We start from the raw sequence: 16,836 nt of genomic DNA, 5'->3' as shown, positions 1-16,836 counted from the left end.
GCGGATCCCTTGGATATAACGCACCGTGCTACGGATAGTGCTTTCCTCGAGACGAATGGACGTGTGTATGGTTTTTCATCATTTCGCAACACACCCCTGCCCCGGTACGTGACCAATGATTCACCATTTTGCCCATGCAAGCGGGTCGTAAAGATTGTACAACTCTTGAGCACTTGACCGAGAGTGTACCCCGGCTTGCGAATGGCCGGATGTAGGGTGCAGGAAAATGAAAGTCATTAACTGACCCGTGTTACCGGACAGGACCATCGTCGGCTTAGGGGTGGAAGGGGGGGGGGGGGGGGACTTTGCTTGTTTAAGGATATTCTAACGCCGGTACGTACAAGGGCAGTTAAAAGACTATCTTTTTATAGGCATAGATAACTAACCGAGAACAAGTGGGAAAAGCGCTCAGCCTAAGCTGAGTTCACATTTAACCCAATAACCCATATATCGTGCTATAAATGAACAAAAAACTATGATAAGTAGTGTTCACTGAAAAATAAGTGCTAAAAAACTTTATACATGATTTGAAAGTGAATTTAGAAACTAAAACAATTAACAAAACATAGAAGTAAATGCACAAAACTAACAAACCAAAAGCGGAAGAAGAGAGATAATTCGACAATCGCTATTAGTCGTAGTAACTGTATAAATGACTTGAAATCGCTATTCTGAAGATTTATGAATCGTCCAAGATTTACGAATCCTAAAAGAATCATCAAAGAATGGCGTAATAATAATTCTACTCCCTGATAGACTCATGCATCCTCAAAAATACTGATAACATCAGGAATCCTCAAAAATACTGAAGACATCAGGAATCCTCAAAGAGTTTCTGGAAAAAGGATTATTATCCTGGGTTACATAATTTTTAATTAATAAGAGATTAACGACTCTTAAAACGAGATTAACGAGAATTCTTAGATAATTGTAGAAAACTCTGTCAGGTAATCAGCTATCTCTGAGAATTCAAAATTCTTTGCGGGCTTAGGAATCCTCAAGGATTTTGAACCTTTTGAGAGTCTTATCGTGATTTCAATGACAACTCATTGAAGATTCATATAAATCACTCTTCTCAAAAGTTTCATTAAGTACAACACTATAATAAACTCCTAACCCACCCTCCGACCTCCTCAACTCATTGCAAACACGTGCAAGGCAATTGATTGGAAATTAATGCTCGCTTCATGACTAGTTTGTTTGTGGTTTTCGCAACAAAAAAGAAACAGACACTTTGGATTACTTTTTTTTCTCCATTTTCCAACTAGAACGCGGTACATCCCTTCATCCGACCGGCTGATAAATGTTAGCAAAAGCTGACGAGCATGAGTTGCCCGAGTTAGGATAGTAATGATAATAAATACAAACGAAAAAAAAGACACTTCGCCGCGGTCAAAGCAGCGTTCGGAGGCATATGGTTATTGGATTTTCTTTGCGTTGTTTCGGGAGCGTGGAGGCTCAGTATAAATCGTATGACGGGGGAATTGGAGCAACAAAACTTTTAAAGCTTGAACACCACGAGTGGAAGGGGCCAGCGTGGACTGAGTTCAATTGGAAAGAATTCTTGAGGAATTGATTCACCGCGTCATGGTTTCGTACATGTCGAAATTGCTTTTTTTTATTTCCCTTTTAGTCCAGGCACTGTCTATTGCCGGTAGATTAAATCAGAATCACTTTGTGCATTTATGAAAAAGCTGAGCATTGCCACGTTTCAAAGAAAACATGCTAATATATAACCTAATTTAGATATCGCTTAATTTAAAAATTGCTTGTATAAGTTCTAAGAGATGTTCAAATAATTATTTGACACGTATAACAGAAACTATAACATATTGCATAAAATATACATTTCTAAAGACGAAGCTAGGAAATGAATGAAATAAATGCTTCTTTTCAACAGTCAAATCAAATATGTCCGCCTGTACCGACTGACGTTTCGTGTTCGTGTGCTTGCACAACAAACGGCCCTATAAATGCTGGCACCTGCTCTATAAGCACCAACCACATGTCTGCTCGACGGTTAACAGATACAATATTTGTGACTTTAAAAAAAACACAAGTTTAACTACTTTACTTATTTCTGATTTATTTGTTTAACTATTTCAGTGCTTCAGAATGAATTTAAATCTAAAATTACACACGCTCACCTACATAATCATTCCTTTATTTTAAAAAACACGCGTGTTACTTCAGCATAACGCTTCGTGACAACCGTACCGAAGAGCAACGTCGTGACAGTTAATGTTCCGAGCAAAACAAAACGCGGATATTGTTTTTCTTTTAGCTAGGAATTTTATTTTGTCTCGAATACGTAACATCGTCGCGTCTTTTTTTAGCAAAAGTATGCTGTAGGCAAGGCAAATTTGCAACGAACGATGTTCAATTATAGATGAAAGTGTTTTCTTTTCTCTTCCTGCGCTTGTGTCAACTGTAGAGCATGCAGTCACGTGATCAATGTTTTAGAGCTGTTTTTTTTGTGCTGCCCTTGTTACTTTATCTAGTTTGTTCCCTACTATTCTTATTTTTTCGTTATTTGGAGAATCTAAAGTTACGCTCCAACAACCATTTTTTTCATTGAAACCTTCAAACTATAGGACTAATTAATGGTGGAATTCTTTGGTCAACAAGGAACAGATCAAATCTGTATTATGCGGTGGTGAGATTGTATTAAAATTTGAATAATGGAGTAACGTAAAAGCTCTACTAAGTTATTTAAACAATGAACTATTAATATTATTATTAAAGAATACAATATTTTGAAATCTTATTACTGGAGACATCTGAATAAATCTTTTTCTTGTCTATCGAGAAACGAGTAAGGATCTAGGATTTTAGATTAAACACTAACCAAAACTATCGTTGAAGATTTACAGCCTATCCGTTCTGCATTGAGCAAAAGAAAATTCAATTATTGTAGGAATATATTCCTTGGTAAAAGAGCCAATGGAGATGTTGATATTATAAACCAAACTACACTTATTACGAAAATCCAGTAACAAATTGTAATACTGCATTTGGTCTTGGAAATTGATACCTATTCATTGAGCTAAGCCAAGTTGCATAATATAGATAAAACATTCTATGAAGTCATTTTAAATACAGATCTAAACCGCTGTTTTGAAATGAAGGCTCTCATTTCTCTACAGTATTACCTTTAGAAACTCAATATTAACTCAATAATGAAACTAAAATCCATTATCCACCGAAAGTCAATCTGAATGCGTTCCTCAAACAACGTCAGTTGCATTTTACTCGCATACGACTGTTTCAGATCGTATGCAAGATTTTCTACATGCGATTAGAATCACGCCGTGCAGCCGATGTTGTTTGAAACAGTTAGAACTGCATTCTTTTGCTCTTCTATTTGTTCAATGTGTTCCATGCATTCATTATGTAACGACGCTTGAATCGGTACATTTGCATCCCAACATGAACAAATACACATTATAAACGTTACAAGTCACATCGGCATTGGCATTGTTCATCACTATTGAAACAAACAAGCAGAAGATTGCACTTTTTGTTGTTTCTTCCATGTTTGTCATGCTCAAACGGCTGAAGCTGAAGAAATAGCCGGCTACATAACTCATCTAAATCTCTTCTCCGACATCTAAAATAGCTCTACCAAAACGTCGTTTTCGCACATATGTTGTGTATAATATTTTCTCTCATATTCGTCTTGTAAATTCAATGAAGCGCTATTACAGGCCGTATAGTGAACATTTTTTCGCAATGAAAAGAATCAATTTTCAATGACGTAATGCACGTTTTCACTGACGTATATTTAACCTCCGGTTTTGTTACGTTTATAACTTGCTGGCTGAAAAGTTCAACCGATTAATTCCACAGCAAAACAACATCTCCTATCGTTTTCCTGTGTTTATGCCATATTTCTATGGATATTTATGAAACTTTAGCGATTTGTGAAAGATTCTTACATTTGTTCAATACTATAAAGTTGTTTTCCTGACCTAAAATATGATACTTGCGCAAAATTAAAGCGCATGCTGTCAGTAAATGTGCATGCTGTCAGTTGGAAAAATTATGATTCAATTTCTCAATTCCGTCATTTTCTTTCTGTTATTTTCTGATGAAAATTTCTTCATATTCGTTGTTTAACAAACTATTCTAGGCACAAGAGATCTAGGTCTGTCACATTTATGGCTCTCTTTGACTATTTTTTACACGTAGCGGGGTAATCTGTCCAGCGTACAGGAGATTGACCTGAATGGGATTTAGAAGTCTCTGTCTTGAAAAGACTTGTGCCGTTACCGATATACCACCGGGTCGCTCCATGTGGACATAGCAACCTATAGTTCAATGTATGCCTGCAGTTCAGCTATATGACTTCGTTAAAGCTGATAAGTATGTAGCATAAGTATGAACAAGGCTCTCACATTCAAAGAACCTAGCAGAGCTTGAAGGACTCTAGGATTGCTAAAACGGATTGCTTGTGCCTTCTCTGATCTCTAACGGTACACAATTTGCTCATTTTTCCGGTTTGTTCCGGAGTACTGTTCAGTAGTCTGGTCGCACTCAACGAACATACCTTGATCGTGTTAAGCGTGTGCAGCGATCGTTCACCAGGTGGCTCCCTCACCACATAGGAAAACCACCATAGGCTCCCTACCATCTTTAACAGCTATAAAAATAGAAGAGTAGAATATTCTTAAAATGATTATCTCAATTTCCCTAAAAATCTATCGGATGATAATTAGATTGCCTAAAAATCCGTAAACCCACAGCAGATACGGTGTTTTGGACATCGTTCTGGGTCGCTTTCAGTTATTCAGTAAAATTTTATTGCCTTATCTGTTTCGTCGTCACTTGGCCAATCTTCGATCACTTTGGGGTTCAGCTTCCCCGTTCTATAGGCAAAAACAGAAAAGCAGTTTGGGGCGCGACTCGGATGTATTATCGCGTAGTCTATACACACCCTCATGCTGGCAGTTTGACAGCTGTCACTTCGGTGACAGCAAAACGTACCGATGCGCAAGATCCGCAAATCGGCCACTTCCGCTGGCACTTTGCGTAACGCTTATCGTGGTGTAAGTGCCACCGCACGTATATGAGCGGTGCGCACGCACACCACGAGCAATTTTCACTGCGCCCGAGGGTTCGAGGCAACGAAAATTGCTACCAACGTTCACTGTTCTTCGATAAGTTGTCGACCGCGTTTTGAAGTGAGTAGAGCTCCCGGTACAGTGCCGGGGAATTAAATACCCAGGGTCACATAAGAGTGCAGATAGAAGCGTTCAACTTCAGCAAAGTGTGAAGCAGTGATTGTTTTTTGTTTCCTTTCCGCGGAAGAAAAGGTTCCCTCCAACTCAAAAAGACCACCAATCAAACCTGACCGGCATAATTTTTGAGCCTGGGTGTCGGCCATATTTTCCTGTGCCCCCGGAATTTGCACTCGGCAACCCGTACCTCTTACCTTTATCAGTTGAAATAGTTTTATGTAACAGGGGAGTTTTTTCACGTCGGAAGATTGTGTAACCCATCCGGAACTGAATAGACGTAAAGCGACATTCTAAAAGACAGTTTCTGCAGTGTAACAATCCAAGAAACTCACGGTGTGAAATTATCGTACCGCAATGGAGGAAACTGACTTACGTAACGCACGCATACATACTCATAAAGGGCATAGAAGTTTTTCCATCGTTCTCAGTGTAGTTGTTAGGGCGAAGAAAAGGAACCTAGAGGAGGGAAAAACAATTCCAGCTTAAAAAGTTTTCGATACAGTGATTAATTTTGTTAAAATTGTGCCTGGAAGAAAAAAACGATGCTAACCTCAACTAATCGGATGCAAAATCTTTCACTTCTCTTAGGTCCTTCAGGTACCAGTAAAACCTAAACTCAAAAACAACATCATCATGTTCGTCTCGTCGGCTGCCCGCATTGCCCCAGTTGCCCGAAGCCTGGTAAGTAAGCCCGGAAGCTGATTATCTGTTACCGACTGATGCGATACATCCTAAAATACATCGTTACATAACCAGCTCACTACATACCTTGCTTCTTCTGGTCGAATAGTACGTGTGTGTTGCATAGGAAAACGTCTCAGGTCACGGCGTCAGTTACGTAATTCTTAAATCGCTGTTTCCGCGGTTCCTTGCCGGGTTCTTTTTTTCACCGCTACCGATACAAAACTACAACGTTAGCAAACCAATTTAACTGAAACATTTTCTAATGCTTTCTTTTCGCGCACGGTCACGTGTGTGTGCCACAACATCTGCAGGTCCTGAACGGAACCAAGGCGTACATCCGACCGATCAGCAGCGCGGTCATCACCCAGAGCCAGACGCTTGCTGCCCAAAACACAGCGCCAGTTGCTCTGTTGCCACAGGTCCGGTCATTCCAGACTACCCCGGTTACCCGTGACATTGATTCTGCTGCCAAGTTCATCGGAGCCGGTGCAGCCACGGTTGGTGTTGCCGGATCTGGTACGTAATTCGTAACGCAGAAAGAAAGCTCTGTTCTCTTCTCCCATCCGCTTAAAAATACACATCAACATAAATATGTTCCCCGTTTTTCTATGCGTCTATACCTACAGGTGCCGGTATCGGAACAGTATTCGGATCGCTGATTATCGGTTACGCAAGAAACCCATCGCTGAAACAGCAGCTGTTCTCCTACGCTATCCTGGGTTTCGCCCTGTCTGAAGCCATGGGTCTGTTCTGTCTTATGATGGCTTTCCTGCTGCTGTTCGCTTTCTAAACTACTTATCTCCCTACATAATCGGACGTCAAACCCCGGTACTCTTATGTGTAAAAGGAGAAGCGAAGGAGAAACAAACATCCTGCCCCCCAAAACCGTCAAACTCAACCCCATAACACACACGAACGAACCATTTTTACATATAAATCCCTGGCCCGTCGTTCCCACGTCTGTATTTAGGTACCTTTCGACTAGATAGTTTCGGAGTAGTGAAAGGAAATAAGCGTCGGTAAAGTTATAAGTTCTAAGAGGAAAAGTTCAAATTATGCATTCTTAGGGTGGAATAAAATAATCCAAAAAACACATATATAAACAGGTGCTGCACTCCGGAGCTTTTCAAAATCGACAGCGCCAAAACAACAGACAACCACTATCGGAAAAAAAGGATACCGTGATACAATAGTGGAGGACACCGGCAAACAAAACACACGCAGGGATAACAGTAATATATGCAACCTTCTGTTTAAGTGAAGAATAACGAGACTAACAACAACCCTAAAGTTAAAAAGAGCTACAATACAATCAGCTCTTTCACCCGGGGAGAGGATCGTGTGTGTGTCTGTTGGTGCGTTGTTTTAGGTGCAATTAAGAATTGCACCTTAACCGCGTGTCACCAGTCACCCACGCCCGGGTTTTAAACCTGAAGGATCTCGGAACAACGATTATGACCGCTTCCCAAAGGCAGTCACCAGGGAAAGTGTTAGAAGAACGAGATAGCGACACGCACACACCCTCCGGCCATCGATAACCATCACACACGACACGACCTAGCCGATATATCCAGCACGTCACAAACCGGCTTTTTAGACCCATCTTTCGGTTCCAAGATTTTCCACGCATCTTAAAGAGGTATCCCCGTTCTCTCAATGCGAGAACTCTTCCTAACTGGGCACCGCTTAAAAGAATCCTTGGTGTTTGGGGTGGAATTTATTTTTCAAATTCTACACCACGCGTGTGATGTGTACATTTTTGGGAGGATTTGTACGCAAATACACACCATCCACGGGTTTACCTATACGGGTACGGTGAAGTAGTGCTTCCTTGCGAGAGGACGGCTCGGCACAGATTCGTGGAATAGTCTCGGAACGAGTGAGTGAAAGGTTTGTGTGTCGGTGTTGGATAGCTAAAAGAGCCTAGGAGGGTGCCTTTCCCTTGGTTTTTTACAGAACATCCATAACATCGGGATTTATGAAACGCGCGCACGTTAGAAATAAAAGAAGAGAAACAAGCAGCGAGTGGTGATCCAAACGTAAATAAAGAATGAGACTAGTTACTGGTACAAAACTGAAGTGAAAATGATTCTATTCTCTCTTTATATTTTGTTTTTATTGCCGAAATTGTGGTCCCCCGGTAGAACAATGTTTAACGGAGGGCCCACACCAAGGACACGCTCGCTCGGTATGTTGTTTCATAACAGCTGACCGGGGTTAAGAATTGGGTCACCGAAACACAAGCAAATATCACTCGCATTATTGTGTTCAAGAAGACGTTCGATATATGGGTCACCTGCCTAATATAGTTTACATTCAACTCCATGAGACAAAGATTTGCGAAGAAAATTGCGAGAAACTATGACGCTACAACTGTGTTTTCTCGGGAAAACCTGCCTCAATCCATCTTTGTTTTTGGTTTGTTTGCCAATGACGACGTAATTGATTTTTCTTGAAGTGATCTATTTAATCAAAGCTAAATCATGTTTGCTCCATCTTATCTTGTGGTGTATGATTTTAAATAATTGTATCCTACCAACATTTTCTTTGCCTTTTACGAGAACATTTCTTTGATGAATAGGCAATGAATCAACCAACAAAGTTGTACGGCCTGGGAAAATCTAACACGCATGCATAGCGTGGGGAAGATCAAATCAGTCATAACGATTACCGTGGCCGAATTTCTATCCCAGGAACAGCATTTCAGTTAATTCATTTCCATCATGATCATTTTCCAGAAATTCGACATATTTGTATATGCTACAGTCACATGCTTTCACCCCGAACGGGAAGCCCTTTGACATTTCACGATCGAATGCCCATGCAGCAGCGGAAACAAAAACACGAGTCACCCATTTATCCAAAATCGTTAAAAAAATTGGCTTTCGCTTCGAAAATTAATTGCAAACTGATTCATTTTATTATGCTTTTCCATCTTATTTCCTTTTTTGTAGCATTTAATACTCATAAGACGAGAAATATGCCCAAATCATTGTTTTGCTGCGTAGCCAATCGCGCAATGCTTTTCCTCAATATATCACAACAGAAAGCAAACCAATTCGCTTACTGGCCCAAAAGCTCTCAGGAAGGATATTTTCGCTCAGTTATAGGACCACAAAGCCCACTAAAGCTCGTTAAAATGAAAAAAAAAACTCCAGAAGTTTCCCCCATTTTGTATCTGCTGCATGGGTCACCCAATCATGTCACGTAGGCAAAAATTTTTGGCAGCCAGCAGCTGTCAAAAGTGCGCCCCGAAGACCACATTGACAGCTAGCTGTCAAGCACTGTGCTTTGTTCGTGGTGGACGAGAATCGCCCTTTCATTATCGCTTCTCCGCAGAAGGCAGTCATTATGGCTACCGTATCAGGTAAAAAATAGTGCAGAATTTACATCAAACATATTCACGAACCAGGAGCGTGTCGGTGCGAACAATCCGGTGCTGGAAAACAATCCCGACCAGGAGAAATCCGTGCCGTCCGGAGCAAAAAAGGACCCGTGTGATAGATCATTGAGAACGTGGCACAAACACAGTTTTGGCGTGCGCGCGTGTGTGTGTGTGTGGGGGAGAAAAATGGTGGCGCGAAAAAGGGTGCTACTGCAGGGGTGAAAACGGGTCTTGTTCCCTTCCTTCGCCCACTCGGCCACTGGACGGAAATTCGCAGCTTGCTGGAGTTTTCCCCGTGTCGCCCCAAAACATTTAGGAGTTGGTGGACTGGACGGGAGATTCGGGGTGCTATTTGTAAGGGGGATGGCGAAAGTTGTACGTATTTTCACGGGATTACGCTGTTACGCGCGGAGAATCGCGTATATTACCGCGTGGCTAAATGAAATGGGCATCTCATGTTAAGCAGTGCAAGTGCGTCTGGTTAGGAAGAGTGGGTCCATGTGTGTGGTTGGTAATGCTGGTTGTATTATGTCTCAGTAGGGTCTACCGTTTCCGTGTTAGTCATCCAAACAGGATTTGCTATTGGAAAGATCATATTGAAACCACCTGTTATTGATGAAACCAATAGGTGTAATTAAATGACGAAAAAAGGAAAGTGCGTACACACGGGACACAGTATGGCGCGAGTGTGATTTGGTTGCATCAGCTGCATTGTGGAGTAGGAATAAAGAATGGCAAACGTGCCAGGTTGGAGCAAAACTTCGGAAACATGAATCCATATGAACAATGTGTAACAGGTTAATAGGTGTAGCTTTATGTAATTATCGGACAGCAAAACCGAACTGAAAAAATAATGTGCATTTTGTGTGTCTGCTATGTATGGAAGGGGGAGACCTTCGTTCCACTCAACAATTGTACTACAATCAAAGCAGCCAATGGTGGTCCACATCAAGGCCAGCCAATCTCTTACAATCATCCCACAGAAGTTCGCGGAAACCAGCACCCTAACTTACACAACCACATATATCTTGCAGTATAGTGTTTGACTAGTGTTCGATTCATAAATGGTTAAAGATTTCTGAATCCTCGAAAGCTTACGAATTTTCAGAGAATTTTGAACGCTCTCAAAGGGCCGAACCCGTTAAGAATCATGGGATCCTTGGATGTGCATGAATCTTTACGGTTTCAACAGTATAATTGCTTGGCAATTCATTAATCTATAAGCATTCATTTGAATGATTCATGAATCCAACGCTAGTTTTGAGTCATATGTTGCTGAAGATGCAGAAGTGGCAGTTAAACTAATTTTTCCTTTTCTTTTTCTCCCCCACTGCTCCCGCTTAGGTAAAAAAGGCAAAAAAGCTAAAAAAAATAACAAGTTGTCCCTGGGTGAGTTTCTTACCGATGGGAACACGGCCGACCGGAACCAGGTGCAGGTAGCGGTACCAGTAAAGCTGGATTGGGGCGATGATTGCGATGACGATGACGATGATAGGGTGGTACGCACGCAGGTGATCGCACTGCCGACGGCACCGCGTGCGAGCCGGATATTGAACGACGATTCGATACCACAGAACCCACCGTTCTCGATCTATGTATCGAACCTGCCGTACGACATCAACGAGAATGATCTGTACGAAATATTCGATCACGTCGAGATCGTGACGATGACGTTGCCGCGCGATGATAGCGAAACCTGGAGACTGCGCGGGTTCGGCAACATCGAGTTTGCGACGCGAAACGATCTGATGACGGTGCTGGCAATGCCGGAACCGATGGTACGCAACCGGCGCATCCGTATCGGGCTTTACAACGAGAATGACACGAAGCGTCGGAACAATCGCTACGATAATTTCTCCTCCGGGGATAGCGAGCGTCCGTCGTCCGGAGGGAACTGGCGCGACCGGCCGGAATCGGCATCGCGACCGATGATGGATCGAGATCGGGATGGGGGTGGTATGCGCCGTCCTTATAGCAGCGGTGGATATGGGCGCGATCGGGAGGATCGTGAACGGCCGTCGGGTGATTCTGGTGGTAACTGGCGCACGACCGACAGACCGGCACCGCAATCACCGCGCGCGCCCCGTAACTACGATCGCGACCGTGACCGTGACCGTGATAGTAGCAACGGTTTCCGCCGTGGACCGGACAGTCGCGGCCCGGTTGGCAACGGTGGTGGTATGCGCCGCGAGCCAGAAGTACCGATGGAGCGACCGAAGCTGGTGCTGCAACCGCGCACACTGCCCCTACCAGAGCTGCCGAAACCGCGCGCCACCGATTCGGATGACGAGTCCGAACAGCACACGGGCAACAATGGCAAGTACGAGGAGCCGGTGGAGGAACCGCCAAAACCGAAACCGACACCCGTCCCAGCCGCCAAGGTGTTCGGTGACGCGAAACCGGTCGACACCGCGGCACGCGAGCGCGAAATCGAGGAACGGTTACAGCAGGAAGAGTTGCTGCGGCGCAAGAAGGAGGAAGCTGCAGCTTTGGAGGAAAAAAACAAACGGGACGCTGAAAAGGAGAATCTAGACACGACCACGGATGGGGCCGGTGACAAACCGGCTGCTGGTGCCGCCACCCGGAGCAGCAACACCGATCAACAGCCGCAGCAACCGATTGCCAACTGGCGGGTACGCAGTGTCAACGACGAGGAGAAAGGTAAAGCTAGCGAAGAGCGTGTCCTTTCGCCCTCGCGGAGGTTTAGCCCTAGCGGAAAGTATAACAGTAACAGACGCACTACTGCGGGTATGTACAGTGGACAGGTTTTTTTTCTCTCTGTTGCAAAAGCAGCAAGTTGTTATCAGCATCGCTCGCCTTTCTATACACTTTTAAAAGCGTGTGCTTGAGCGTTGATTATCTGATTTTGTTTGCTTGACTTTACTGCCTAACTATCATTTGTTATTCACATAAATAGATTTGTTTTTCTCGTTTTCTTCCGGTGTTAACACTACGAATTGTGCTTCGACGTTCTCTACTAGTGTTGTGTCTAATGAAGCTATTGAGAAGATTCATTAATATGAATCTCCAAATAAGGATCGTTCAAATCTTGAGTTGATTCTCAAAATATACATGTATGCTCCAAGATTCATTAATCGTAACCTACACAACAATTTTGCATATCAATCATGCCAAATTTATTATAATAATAAGAATTCACATTAATAAGATTTCAACCCATAAATTCTAGAGGAATCATGATGTTTAGAACAGCGTCATTCCTTCATTTAATTTAGAATTCGTTCAGATTTTTGCGTCTGAATTCAGATTTACCAAACACTAATCTGTACACATTCTACCTACTCGTTTGGAGGACTCGACGATTTATTTTAAACACTTATGTCAAAACATTGCTGGTCGTATTCTCGAATGCTAACTCACCAATTGCATTATTATTATTGCAATTATTCCGTGTTTGAGTGTTCGTTGCTTTAAACTCGTTCGTGTGAATTGCAACTGCATTCTTGTCCTGCTATTAATCATCCTGATATATTTTTGTTTTCAAGATTTAAAGCAAATATTATTTTTTGGTATTTTTTTTTTTTCTTGCTGCTAACTGTACGTTACATGTCTTGAGTTTCGGATTTTTTAAAAGCGTTATTATGCGAATGTTACTGAGTTTCGCCGTTTGTTTTTTTTAACACACAAAAGAAAATCCTTTTAGTTAATGATGTTTATTTTTCTTTACGTTTCCCCGCGTGTTTTTTTTTTTAGAAGATCGCCGAGCGGACAATCGTGATCAGCGGGATAATCGCGGTATGAATCGCCCAGCTAACGGAATAGCAATGCACATTCGGTAAGTTAGAACTGTTGTAAATTTTTGGTTTATTTTTATTTCTCATTAACCTACATATATTTACATTATCATTATACGAATTTACATAGTTTCAGTCGTTTAATACTGGACAGTTGATGCTTCTAATGTTATTATACTTCGCATGCTTGGAACTTTTCATTACAAGTAGTAGACAAATGGAAACGCTTTAAACCGAGTCGAGTTTAAATGCTGGCTTTTTTGGGGTTCCTTGCCGAGCTTTAAGTATGGCCACTTGAACGCCCCTTTTTTTATTATGTCTGGTGTGTTTAGAAGATGCGCGAAGTACACTAACGTGTGGAACAGTCCAACGTCCGGAATTAAACGATTGACGCTGTCGTAAGCAAACGAACTAACTGCACTTTTTTTCATTTGTTTGTAGCTTGTAAGTGTTTCATAAATGAAACTTACATTAGAAGATGCGCCAATATGAAGAAAAGCAAAATATTTTGTAGCTGGTACATGAGAGATAACTACGCACACGGCGTACTCAAGAATGCTCTTAGCGAGCAGGAAGCGTAACGAGATATATGAATATCTAATCCATATATTTTCGATGGTTGCATGAAATATTTGTTGTATACGGGAACTAATTGAATAAAAGGAATTTCAATCCATATATTTTCGATGGTTGCATGAAATATGAGTTGTATACGGGAACTAGTTGAATAAAAGGAATTTCAGCATGCGATAACAATTGTTTATATTAGTGCTGTTCTGAATGAAGCATTCTGGAAACAATCATCAGCATAACCCTTCCATGGATCCTAACAGAATAAAAAAGATAGTTCTAAATCCTCAAAGATGAATGATGTTTAAGGTTGTGGAGTAATTAAGCAACCCCTGGAAAGCAGGATACCGTACTCGCACAGAAAGATCACCTGGCAAAGAAGAAAAAGAGACACGAAATAAACAAAGTCGGCCCAATCGACAACACAGATCCACAGTCGGCTATAGATAGACGTTCGGGTATAATACACCGAAAGATTTGGACCGTCGTCTAGGTTGTGTTTGTGTCAAATTAACAAAATTGAAGAAACTTGGTGTGATCGATATAGGTTGCTTTATCGCTATTTGTGAGAATTCTCGTACTTTGATTGAATAATTCTAGCGATAATGAACGGATGGATCGTGGTGGTGGGGGCCGTGAGCGCACGCAGCCGTCCCGTGACACATACCGCAACGGGGAAACGAAGGATCGCCGCGATGCGCCTAAACCGGCCGAAAAGGATAAGGAACGCGAGCCGAAACTTTTAGAAGAACGCATGCCGAAGTTTCAAGAACCGACCGGACCGGTAAGTAATCTCACGGCCGCGGCCAGTGTGTGCCTGCACGCGAGGAACACTGTATAATCACTAGGTTTTTCTTTCTGCTTTCGGTCGTGTATAGAATTTGCAAATGAAGAACACCTTTGAAGGATTATCAGCGGACGAAATTGATGACTGAAACAATACCAAAACCACCACTAGTATCATCACTAGTTGACATCCCGCTGAAGGAAGCAGAACTACTAGCAAAGGAGTGCGAAGAAGAATTTGCAGCTGCAAGGACAGTGAAGACAACAAGACATATATTATACACACACATACAGAGAGAGAGAGCGAGAAACGCACGCGCGTACGTTCAGTCGGGGCGGATCATTGGATTGGATCTGGATGGGAAGCGCCTATCGGCGGGGCTTTCTATTATTACTCTTTTTTATTATTTCGATGTATTGTAGCAACCGTGGTAAAGTGTTTTTTTTTTGTTGGCTGGCTCTCGTACGAGCTAACGTGGTGTGCACGCGCGTGTTGCATTTCATTTTTTTCCCCCCCAATCCTCTTCCCCCCTTCTCATCCCTACACATACACATACCATCCCCCTCCCCATCGGGCTGTATTCATCTATTATAGCTAAAGAACGCGAAAAAAAGGGTTACACGAATAGTTATACTCATACAAACCGTGGGACACTTATATGCGTACAGGAAATGCGATTTAATGAACATTCTGCTTTATAAGGAAACAAAACTAATAAATGTCAGGACACTTTCTCCGCAAACAAAAAAAAAACAAACAAACAAAAAAGTACAGAAAACCACCCCGGAGAGGGCTAAGACTGATGGCGTGGAATTGCTGTAGAGTGGGGCGCGCACGATTACCGGGGGGGGGGGGGGGGGGGGGGGGGGGAACATCGAAGGAAACGAAGGAAAAAAAAACAGAACTCATCAGAACTCAGCATCAGACGAGCGAGTGGGGCAAACGTGTGGGAGGGGGAGAGAGATAGACAAGATTAGCTAAAATACAGTAAAGGGTGCGCCTTAAAACGCTTTAGTGTAGGACAATTTGCATAACCGAATACCGGGAGGCGCTCAAAAACTCTATCTCTCTCCCTCCTCCCGTCCACTAGCTCCCAATCCCTCCTCCTTCCCTTCTTTTAACGCTGAGCATTCCCAATTTATATCAATCCCATTTAAAGCAAACAATGTGAAAAGAAGAAGTGGAGCAAAAAGGAAAACACACACACACACACCCAATACGCTAATCAAATGTTCATTAGTAATTATTTGTTTGATATTTAACACCCAACGCAACATATAAAACAAAAACATGTCCGCCTGAGAAGAAACAAAAAACGTTACGCTTTGTTTTTATTTTTCATTCTGTTTGTCTTTCGTTGTAATTATATATTATAGAACTGTGAAGCAATATTATAAGCCGGACCCAGATGTGTGTTTTGGGCGTCAGTCCTGTTCCGATCGGACAGAATGAGAAGTGGAACATGGTAGTTTCGATAGGGTTACGTTACCGCTTTCATGTTATTTAGAAAACAAGGTGGAATGAATGGTTAAGGGTTTTTTTTTAGCTTTTCGTTCACTCCTTCTCTCTGTTACATCTTCCATATTCGGATTAATGAAATTTTGCTCCATCCTCCCACAGTCGTTTCTTCTTCTTCCTCTTCTTTTAAATAGCGCAGTTAGAGTAAAAAGCGTGCGAAAATCATTTGGGAAAATGTACGTTTGCTTCATGTAAAACAACCCTTTTTCGAAATAAAAATAAAAGCTGCGATGCGCATCCCCCCGCATGCAGAGGTTGGAGTAGATTTGCTGTAGACGACTTCCTTCCTTTGTTGTTGTTGCTAGATGTAAAGTAAAGCGGGTTTTCTATCAATATTCGGACACCACCGGCTTTACATAATCGTAATCACGGTCAGTTGACCTATATTTCGTTGCGAAAAAAAGCCAAAACGGTAAACAATTTTAAACGGGCCGTTATAAGGCATCCGAAATGTAAAAAATACAAAAACAATTTCGATATACACAATATACAACAAGTTTTCGAGGGAAATGAGTTTTTTTTTCAATTGCTAATACAGCAAAAGGGTGTAGAATGACTTGGGAAATTTATAATTTAAATAATACAAACCGTGTGAGTCATGTGACAATTCAGCAGTACTAGAGTGACACGTCACCAGGTTGGTGTTTTGAAACAAAGTATTTTTAAAATTATTGTAATTTAACAACATAGTTATACATGTCACGTGCAGCATTGCGTAGTCCCGGTTGTGAAAGCGTGTGATTTGGAAAAAAATTTCAAAAATAATTTATGAAAATGTCACTTCTCAATACGCAGTACTAGCCCTATCTGTCATTTCCTGTGGCGATTGGGGATTCCTGGGAGAGTAGAGAGAGAGAGAATGAAAAAAAATCACCAATCCGCTCGCATTATGACGTG

General features: G+C 42.0%; 2 protein-coding genes across 5 annotated transcripts; both read left to right on the top strand.

Moving 5' to 3' along the window:
• The first annotated feature begins 5,133 nt into the window (after positions 1-5,133).
• Positions 5,134-8,003, top strand: LOC128306939 (ATP synthase lipid-binding protein, mitochondrial). The gene is made up of 5 exons (XM_053044618.1): positions 5,134-5,183; positions 5,829-5,921; positions 6,236-6,440; positions 6,551-6,943; positions 7,031-8,003. Exons 2-4 carry the CDS (start codon positions 5,874-5,876, stop codon positions 6,712-6,714), a joined length of 417 nt encoding a protein of 138 aa, XP_052900578.1. The 5' UTR covers positions 5,134-5,183; positions 5,829-5,873; the 3' UTR covers positions 6,715-6,943; positions 7,031-8,003.
• A 1,226-nt stretch (positions 8,004-9,229) lies between these two features.
• LOC128306896 (eukaryotic translation initiation factor 4B) lies at positions 9,230-15,244 on the top strand. 4 transcript variants are annotated; one of them, XM_053044539.1, is made up of 5 exons: positions 9,230-9,291; positions 10,654-11,970; positions 13,027-13,105; positions 14,235-14,418; positions 14,513-15,244. In XM_053044539.1, exons 1-5 carry the CDS (start codon positions 9,276-9,278, stop codon positions 14,567-14,569), a joined length of 1,653 nt encoding a protein of 550 aa, XP_052900499.1. In that variant the 5' UTR covers positions 9,230-9,275; the 3' UTR covers positions 14,570-15,244. The 4 variants fall into 4 exon arrangements, with proteins under 4 accessions (XP_052900499.1, XP_052900498.1, XP_052900501.1 ...); XM_053044538.1 differs by having other exon boundaries at positions 13,024-13,105; XM_053044541.1 differs by lacking the exons at positions 14,235-14,418; positions 14,513-15,244 and adding an exon at positions 13,506-13,729.
• The last annotated feature ends 1,592 nt before the right edge of the window (positions 15,245-16,836 follow it).

This window comes from Anopheles moucheti, chromosome X (genome assembly GCF_943734755.1).
Source record: "Anopheles moucheti chromosome X, idAnoMoucSN_F20_07, whole genome shotgun sequence".
Classification (NCBI taxonomy): Eukaryota; Metazoa; Arthropoda; class Insecta; order Diptera; family Culicidae; genus Anopheles; species Anopheles moucheti.
This window is presented reverse-complemented; position numbering and strand designations above follow the sequence as displayed.

Bases quoted from the DNA above. Each gene is read 5' to 3' on its own strand.
- LOC128306896 (XM_053044538.1), top strand. The intron at 11,971-13,023 runs GTAAAGCTAGCG...TTTTTTTTTTAG, and splicing joins TGTCAACGACGAGGAGAAAG to AAGATCGCCGAGCGGACAAT. The intron at 13,106-14,234 runs GTAAGTTAGAAC...GAATAATTCTAG, and splicing joins GGAATAGCAATGCACATTCG to CGATAATGAACGGATGGATC.
- LOC128306939 (XM_053044618.1), top strand. From the start codon at position 5,874: ATGTTCGTCTCGTCGGCTGCCCGCATTGCCCCAGTTGCCCGAAGCCTG. The intron at 5,922-6,235 runs GTAAGTAAGCCC...CAACATCTGCAG, and splicing joins CCCCAGTTGCCCGAAGCCTG to GTCCTGAACGGAACCAAGGC. The intron at 6,441-6,550 runs GTACGTAATTCG...CTATACCTACAG, and splicing joins GGTTGGTGTTGCCGGATCTG to GTGCCGGTATCGGAACAGTA.